We start from the raw sequence: 9,242 nt of genomic DNA on the forward strand, positions 1-9,242 counted from the left end.
TTTATGATGGGGTGTTTTGTGGTTTCAAGTTGATACATGCAGATTCAGTGGTGTGATGTCAAGCCCATTCACACTGCAGTTCAAACAATAGGATTCGACAAAACACACAAAAAATGACTGAAAGTGCATTTGAATCATACAACCTGTGTGGATAAATATGTAACCTAACTTTTTATGCATATCGTTTGCATAAATGTGATGCGGATAGCAGTGCTTAACCACAACTGATTCCGAATATGTCATCTCGGTTGACTACCAACCACAAAGCCAGGGTTTTTTAATATCATTCTCAGCTGTGAGTTTTGCACTAATTATGGGCTTCAGCAGTGATCATTCTAATGCATCTGTAAGGTATCCTCAACTCAACTAAATTCAAGACAGGTGACATGAACGTGTACATATACCTTACATCAATTATTCATCTATATTGGATAACAAAATGCAAAGGCTGAATTTAAACAAAGGGGGCAACGCATCTTGTCCTCGTTTCCCCTTTAAATGAAGTTTGAAAAGAGGCAGTGCCATTGCACCACTAAATCCATGTAAATCCAGTGTGTCCTAAAGGATGTACATTGAAGCGTGTGTTTCAACAAGAAACTCGGTGCTGAAGAGTCCATTCCCTCCTCTCCATTTTCTTGTCTCTTGGTCTCCTCTGACCTCTGATTTAGTTTGCGGCGAGTGGGCACTACCATCCTCAGGAATGGCGCTACTCCCACATCCACAATGCTATTTTAGGACCATTTGGGGAACTGATGACCGAGGGTGATCTCAACCGCATTGAGAAGCAAATTGAGAACCTGCAGGTGATGCACAAGGTCTCGGAAGTTGAGAAGGAGCTGGAAGAACTAGAGCAGGAGCTGCATCAGCTTCTACCTGTTTCTGCAGCGCTCACTCAAGGACATTTTTCCGTCAATCCCAAGCAGGTGCATGGCAAGGCTGAAGATCTTCCAGCTTGGTGCAGCAAAATTTCAACCTTGCTCAAGAGCATGGCCATTCTTCTTGCCACACTGGGGGGCAAAGAGATTGACATTCTGGAGCTAATAAGCCCTGGATATTCTCAAAAAGGGACGAAGAATCTTGTCGCGACACAGTCAGATCCAGCTTCGGGATTGATTGGGCGCTCTCAGTCTTTTTCTACAAAGGAAGATGTAGAGAAGGAGATGAAGCAGTTTGGTGTATCAGTGAAGAACCTCAAGGCCAATTATGAAATTCAGTCACAGTCCGCAAATAGCAAAGAAACGAGGGTGTATAAACGCCAGAGCTCACTCCCAGTTGTAAGCAAGTTGAATAATAATCCAGAAGCCCTTTGTCCAGGTGACACGTTTTCTACTGTTGACCCGCCTCAGTCACACACTAACGGTAGTCTACCTTTAAAGGAAGAGTCAATCATGAAAGTTGTTGAAGAGCCAGTTATTGCGGCGTCTCATGCTCCTCAAACCTATGCAACCACTGAGATAATGGCACAAACGAAGATTGAAGAGTTTAACCAGGTTCTTTCGGCAGACCTCTTTTTAAACAATCCCCAGCAAACAAGAAGTTTGGAAGTGCAGACCGATCTCAGCTATGTTCAGGAATGCATTGAAACAAGGAAAGAGAGGATCGTCTTCCTGTTTCTTGAACACTGGCGCAAGTACACCATCTCTGAATCTGCCAGAAGAGGAAACAATCTGGATGTGAGCTGGGAGAACGTAAGTCACGTTAACAGGGAGGAGGGGATTGTCGGAGAGATTCACAGTGAAGATGATAAGCTCCTCCTTTTCATGAAGTCCAAGCAGGTTGTGGGGAAACTGATCGGCCACTGGAGGACCATCATGAGCCAGGTGCCCAGTCGTCAGATTCGCCGGCTGAGTCGAGCCCAGATGATCTACTGGCCGGAACACTTCTTGCCCCACATCAACGGCTCACCTGTGAGCTATGAAAGCCTGACGCTCGATCTTTTCATGCTTGGATACTTCCAGCTGCTGGAAATGAACATGTCACGCAACGAGCGCAAATTCCGCCACCTCTTGTGCTATGAGATGTTTGATCGTCTTGTTCGGCATCCGTGGGAGCTTATAAAGCAGTTTCACAAGGAGGTGATGGGGGAAATTGAGAGAGGAAAGAGAGACTGGGTGGATGGTTTTGAGGACATCAAGCTGAAGTACTTTGGGGATTCTGATGACGAGGGAGGTGTAATGACAGCCTCTCTGCACGCCGTAGCGCCTGAGGTGGCCTCCATTCCAATGGAAGAGCAACTTCCACCACCTCCCTGCCATCCTCCACCCCCTCCGCCTTCAAAGCCACATCCCACTCCGACATGTCAATTCGATTTGCCCTTAGTGTCACCGGCTGCAGCCCTGGATGGTGCATTGGACACCAGTCAATGTGTGGAAGAGAACACACCGCTGGGCTCGCTGAACAATTCGCAGACGGATTTAAAGGACATTGCGCACATGTCATTAAATGAGCCGAATGCTCAGCAGGATGAGATGGGGAGTGTGACAAACATTCACAACACAGATGCAATTAAAAAACTTGACACACTTCAGGACACTACAAGAAGCCAAGATGCAGTTCCAGTTGAAGCAGAACCCGTTCATAAAACTCGAGAAAAACACGATTCAATTAAAGTCATCTATGAACTCAAGGAGTTTAGTAATGAGGAGATTATTCGGTACATTGATCGAAGCTTCGCCTTCTGGAAGGAAAAAGAATCTGAGCTTTTTGACATCTAACACATCTTGACTATTGATCCACATTGAAGAAGTCAGAAAATGAAAGTGTACTTTCCAGTAAGCTCAGAAAGAAAAGTAGTTGGTTGTGTTTGATTTACGCCTTGTTACATGAGATATGTGATAGTCGCAAAGGGCAACAACTTGGCTCTACTGGGTGAAAAGAAATTCTATGGTGTCAAAAGTCACAAAAATATAGTCCACAAAGAAGAAAATTGTACTTTTGCGAAAAGTTTGAGTTGCCATGCATGTGTGTGATTTAGGTCAAAGGTGTCGAGCTCTGGTCCTCGAGGACCGCTATCTTGCATATTTTAGATGATTCCCTCAAGTGTGATAAAGGAGGGAACTATCTAAAACATGCAGGATGTTTCCGGCCTTTGAGGACTGGAGTTTGTCACCTGTGCTTTAGATCAGTGGTTCCCAACCACCGTGCCGCGGGCCACACTGATGAAAGAAGAAAAAAAGACAGCTTTTTTATTGTTCAAGGCTGAATAATTTTATTTTGAAAAGTGACCAGCTTCTCTCCGTTACATCGGACTCTTGACGTGTGTCAAAATGCTAATTGTCTTGGTCTCATTACATTAATATTAAACCCATGAGCGAACAAAACGAGTACGCCCACGTTACAAAGCCCGCTCTGCACAATATGTGGCGAGCAAATTTCATTGATTCCAAAACACAGAAAAGAAAGATATCGTCTTAAAAAACTGTTTCTTTGACATACAGGAATTTCCAACTTAATCTACTCATATGCAGTGTGAGCTCCTAAAGGTTCTAATGTCTCATAAGAATAAAAGACAATGTACATCTTTTTTTTCTTCTCAAAAACAAGATTAGATTATACATGTTAGACCTCAAAATAATTTGTAGGTATGGATTATACAACAACACGTTTTAATGTACTAAATATCTGTAGAAATCTATTTGAGAGTCTGTTACAGCTCCCTATGATTTATTCTATTATGAATTTTAAGACTAATTTTGTATCATTTGTGTGGTTGGACAGTTCCCTGATTTAAATGTGTGTTAGCATTTTGCTGTTGTGAATAAAGTTGTTTACATTTTTTTGTGAATATCTAATCTCATGAGCTCTTTGGTGAAGCAGAACTACAGTATAGATTGAGCAGAAATAATATTGATTTTTTTTTTTTTTAAAACACAAAAAATATCTAAATAATGAATATATTTAATAACACAATTCACAAAGGGACAACCACGTGAACTGTTCAATTTAGGCTAAAGGTGGGCAGGACTATGACGAGATAAATTAGTTTAAAAATGAGAAAAAAGTCAAAATAAAAAAGACTTTATTAGGCCATTACTTTAGGAAGGTGACGATATTGTAAATGTAAGCCAATTCAAAATGACAAGATGTTCTTGTGTAATCTTGGTTGTGAGGCTTTGAACTGTCCCACACTTTTGTCAGTAGGTCTTCCAGCATTGAGATTACCTTCAAATAACCCTCTTAGCAACTCCCGCTGTCGTGCTATCTTTGGTTTAGAAGCCATATGGAGGTTACAAGGAGGTCTTTGTCAACTGCAACTTTACAAATTGGAAGGCAAGCAACATTAGTTCGACAATGTGAGTTATTTCCTTGCATGGAACCGGTGGGAGTTGTAGATTGTCAAATTTACAAACATACTGGAACTGAATTAGAGATCATCGTTGTAATGAAAGTATTGATTGTACGGATTTGAGCGTCATTGAGGATCATGAGATGCATTGCAGTGAGTCTTTGATCATCATCTTAAACTATTGAAAAACTGAGTTCACGTTAATAAATGCCAAACATTTTCTTTCCCGAATTGATAATAAGGGACTGAAACACAACATCACAATTAGATTCCATAACATACTAATTTGGGACTGCTGGCAACTTCAGATGACTCACAGAAGGACAGTAAGTAGTCAAATTCCACCAACCAAATATTCAGCCACATGTGCAAACATTAACATTAACTGCTTCAACAGTTCAAACATTTGCTTTCCTTATTTTATTTTATTTTTTATTTTATTTTATTTTATTTTATTTTATATTTTATTTTATTTTATTTTTTATTTTTATTTTATTTTTTTTATTTTTATTTATTTATTTTTAATCACCTATAATTCCCAAGGGAATAATGAAACATTCATGTCATAGCTAATCTTACCTGGATTCCTTTGCCAAGACAAGTGAAACACTTAAACAAGAGAAATGCAATGGGGCTAATGTATCTTGTCCAGTCAAAAAAAAAAAAAAAAAGAGAGAATTGAAGATGGGCAGCCCTATTTGCCGCCGCTCCTCACATTACAGACTAAAAGAGACAATAGGCTCCAGTTACTCGTCAGCGCTGTCGGAGAAAACGTCATGTATTGACTTAGAGAAACAGGAGAGGAATACTTAATCATGTGCACTGTTTGATGAATGTGTAACATATGCACGTCAGTGTACACACGACGCTCCATAAATGCTTTTTAGTATGAGAGAATGTAAAGTAGTTGAAAACACGTTAAACATTGCGATCATCAGTTCATTCTTCTCTAAGCAAATGGCGGCTTTTCAATACAGAGAACAAGCAAGCGTTTGAATACAACCATTGAAAAGTGGCGGCCAATAAGCCATTGACTTTGAATCATGTGTGATGAGTTTCTGATTTAAATGGTTAAAAATGGAACAGAAATATGCTATTATTTAGATGGGAGTCTAAAACGAGTGGGGAAAAAAATCATTACTGCATCACTAATGAAATTTAAGAATTGGCACATTCTATAAAGGCACTTTCAACATAGTGACAGCTGCAATGTCTGAACACAACCATGTAGGGATTCACCGTCAGGTACTAGTATCCATCACCGATCTTTCTACTGTAAGAATTCTATTAGGTGCAACTAATCGATTATAGAATTAATTGAAATTATTTCAACAGTAATAAAATTGAAAGAAAAAAAATAGCATTCATCGAATGGACCTAAGGCAAACGGAGAATGCGTTGCACGGATGTACTCACACAATCTTTGTCATTCTATTGATCTTGGCAGGCTGATGAGGAAGCAGCACGCCTGGCCTCAATGCCCGCCTGGAGGAGAGATATGATGAAGAAGAAAATGGATGAAGAGAGGTGAGTAACCAAGCTGTGTTGCTGAACTTAATCATTCTCTTGCAGTCAATTCTTCAGAATGACTAGATAGATAGATGGATAGATTCCCTTTTTATTATTAATATTTGTTGACTTTGCAGCACTAGGGTGTCATATTTGCTGAAATCAGGAGCAATTTCAATCAAAGACATCTTATTAGGTTAAGTCAACTCTTTTTTTTTTTTTTCTTTCTGTCGTCAACTATACACTATTCCACCTAGGGTTGCACAGCACTCATCAGTGAACAATGTCATGCAGCGAGGAATACCTCTGGCCACTAGGGGCATAAATGGGGAGATAGTCATGGAGTGGTCTGATATCTTGCCAAAAATAAATAAAATTCAAGCAGAGAATCTGGCAAAACTCACAAATTCAAGGGATACAAGGCCTGCAAAGCTGCTTTGAAATCTAATCTTCAAATTTAACTTGATGCTTTTGATTGAAAGTGCTTTTGATTTCAGCAGGGAAAAATGCTGCTGTCATTGGAAGGTTTGTTTAAAATCATTCAAATGATTCTCTTACAGTTGATGTTTCTAAGAAGTTAAAAACGACTTTCAGTTTTACTGCTCATTAAACTGACCTTAATATGTGTGTGTGTGTGTGTGTGTGTGACCGTGTAAATTCTTTTTGATATTTACACTCTTTCCTCTTGTGCTTATGCCCTACTGATGTGACAGGGAACAAAAGAGGTAAGAGAAAAACAAATCTTCGACACACACACACAAGATCATTCAAAATAAAGCCTATTGTACCGTATGACGCCGCTCTAAATTTTCCGTGGCTGCAAGTGATACCGTGTTAGATCTAAATCCTGATCAATAGATCGACACAGGTAAAAATTAATTTTGCTCAGTAGTATCTTTTCAAATTTTGCACGTCTGCTTTGAAAGCATTATGATGACATCATTTGGTCAGCCAATCAGAGCAGTATGACACACTCAATCCCCAAACACTAATTTGGGCACACAACTGCTTTTCATGCACAGTACACTGACCACTTGTGCAACTTATTAATTTTTGATGGCGGGGATAGTTGTGCTGCATTTTCTAATGTGAGAGTCAAACCATATACCACCATAATGACTAACATTAAAATTTAGGAGCATAGAATGTTACTTTGTAAGTGAATCCCGCCCCCAAAAATGTATATGTAATTTTTTGTAAGACACTATAACATTATGTACAGTTTGATTAAATATAGAAAAATAAACCACCATACTTAAATATTGATCCAATAAATATATATTATACTGACAAGTTAAATAAAAAAATGATACCTACAAAAAAAAGCACAGTTCTAAAAGATGATGTGCAAATGTATTGTACTTAAAAGTTAAATACAACTTAACTGAACTGTACTTAACTAATGAATTGCACTGGGTTTAAAATAATAATAATAATAAAAAGGTTTGAGCCACTTTAAGTAGCATTATGTGCAAAATTTGAACATTGATATCAGGCTTTCATGTACCACTAGAGGGAGCCAGCATACATACCAGACTGAGAATGACAGGAGATTGATCAATTGGTTACAGTCATGTACTGTCTGCATGGAGCTAGACTTTTATCCTTATCCAATCATATTTCATTGGGGGGCAGTGGCCCTGTGCCGCCCCCCCCCCCTTTCACTCTGCCAATGACTGTATGTGTTTTATTTCAAATAGTATTGATGTGTCCATTGCAGTTGTGTAACTACATATATAAATATATATATATAAACAATGGACAAAAGAAATAAACAAATTCATCCTTTTGTCATCGTTAATGCATTTAGGAAAGCAGAGGAGGAGGCCAAACAGGCCAAGGAGGTCGAGGAGAAGACCGAGCTGGAGCGACTAAGGATCCTGGGTTACGACGAGACGAAGCTTGCCCCTTGGCAACGACAGATCATTCTGAAGAAAGGGGACATCGGCAAGCAGTGACGTGGCTTGCCCTCTTTCGCGTCCATTCACGGGACCCTTCCCATCATCAACCCACCGACAACTCCCAAGGCCTTCACTGATTTGCTTTTCTTTCCCTAATGTATGTTTGTGCCCACCACCTTTCCCGATGATGTCACGTCTTTTGTCTCTCAATGTCCAGACACAGTACCGATGCAGACGAGGCACCTTGGTCCTTGTTGAAAGTCTCACGGAGACAAACTTTAAGCATTAGTTTGGCTTTGGCATGCACAGGTTGCCCTCACATAAGACCTTTTCTTTAAACTGCATGTGTCCTTAATTCAGACCTGATTGCTTTACCGCAGATTCGATGCGCTTTACTTAGACTTTCTCATGCAAACGGTGAGTGACAAATCAAGGGGCTATTTATTGGCAGTGTTGCCATGGGAAGGGGTTTCAAGCTGTCTGTTTTCTACAGTCCCCACACTCGCCGTTATGTAACACCACTGACATACTAATCAATGATTTTCATCATTTTTTTGTATAACACCTAGAGAAGCGCATTCTTTACTTTACAGTCATAGTTTTCATTCTTCCAAGAAATAAATCTTTCTTCTTCATTGCAAAAACTTACATTTCCTGGGTGAGAACATTTGTGCGAAATCTAATTCATGTTCATATTATTAGCACATGTTAATTTTCTAAATCAGCATTGGAAAAAATGAAGACAACATTGATCGGAATTAATTTTTCTATCGGTGTTATACTATGGTGATCATGAATGTTGTGTGCATGTTGCATAATTTGGATCACGCATGTTGTAATGTATAAAATATATAACCAAGGTCCCAGTTATAGTTTACAAAAATTAAACACAGATGCAACAAAAAAAAGATCAAATTAGTTTTTTACGACGGGAAGTTTGTCAACATGCACTGGGTAGTGCACAAGTAGTGAATATTAATCAGTCCCCAAATGATTTTCATCATGTCATTGTCTTGGTAATCTAAAATACAATTTAATTGATAGTTACCGTAATTGAAAATAATAATGGAAAAAATAAATTTTTCTGCATCAAGAAAATGACCTCAAAATAAATGTGAAAGTCTGCTGAAAGTGCATCAGTCATGCTGTAGAGTGAGGATGACAAAGTACATTATAAAGCTATCATTGAATGTACAGGTTATATATTATACACAGATATGTATATACAGTAACTGGATCTTAAAAAGATGTTGGATAACACATTTGACAAATTATATCTTATTAATGTATGTTGACATTTGGAAATTACTGACTTTCATCAGCTGCCATATGATGTTGAAATTCAAAATGATGTGATCGCCATTTTTTTTTAATGCATATAAACCCTGTACATAGTCACCCCTCTGATCATGATAATGTCAGTGTTTGCATACTGGATCTCAGCCTTGATTGGGTAGAATGTTGGCTAATACATGCAAGCATGATTATGTTTTCAGACTGTTAAAAATAAAAGGAAATAAATCGTTATTACAAAAACGGGTCAGACT

At 38.9% G+C, this 9,242-nt stretch overlaps 1 protein-coding gene across 6 annotated transcripts in view; it reads left to right on the forward strand.

The window, feature by feature from the left end:
• Positions 1–9,222, forward strand: part of espn (espin) — a 34,690-nt gene extending 25,468 nt beyond the window's left edge. For 4 of the 6 annotated variants that reach the window (XM_088290584.1, XM_088290582.1, XM_088290585.1 and 1 more), the window contains 3 exons: positions 5,733–5,811; positions 6,498–6,519; positions 7,605–9,222. In XM_088290584.1, the coding sequence (XP_088146710.1) occupies positions 5,733–5,811; positions 6,498–6,519; positions 7,605–7,752 (249 nt within the window). In that variant the 3' untranslated portion in view covers positions 7,753–9,222. Of the gene's footprint in view, positions 1–668; positions 4,269–5,732; positions 5,812–6,497; positions 6,520–7,604 lie in introns of those variants that run through there. The other 2 variants (XM_088290587.1, XM_088290586.1) reach the window with 1 other exon arrangement.
• The last annotated feature ends 20 nt before the right edge of the window (positions 9,223–9,242 follow it).

Source organism: Idiotropiscis lumnitzeri, chromosome 3 (genome assembly GCF_059441095.1).
Source record: "Idiotropiscis lumnitzeri isolate Australia: NSW breed Sydney's pygmy pipehorse chromosome 3, RoL_Ilum_1.0, whole genome shotgun sequence".
NCBI classification, from domain to species: domain Eukaryota; kingdom Metazoa; phylum Chordata; class Actinopteri; order Syngnathiformes; family Syngnathidae; genus Idiotropiscis; species Idiotropiscis lumnitzeri.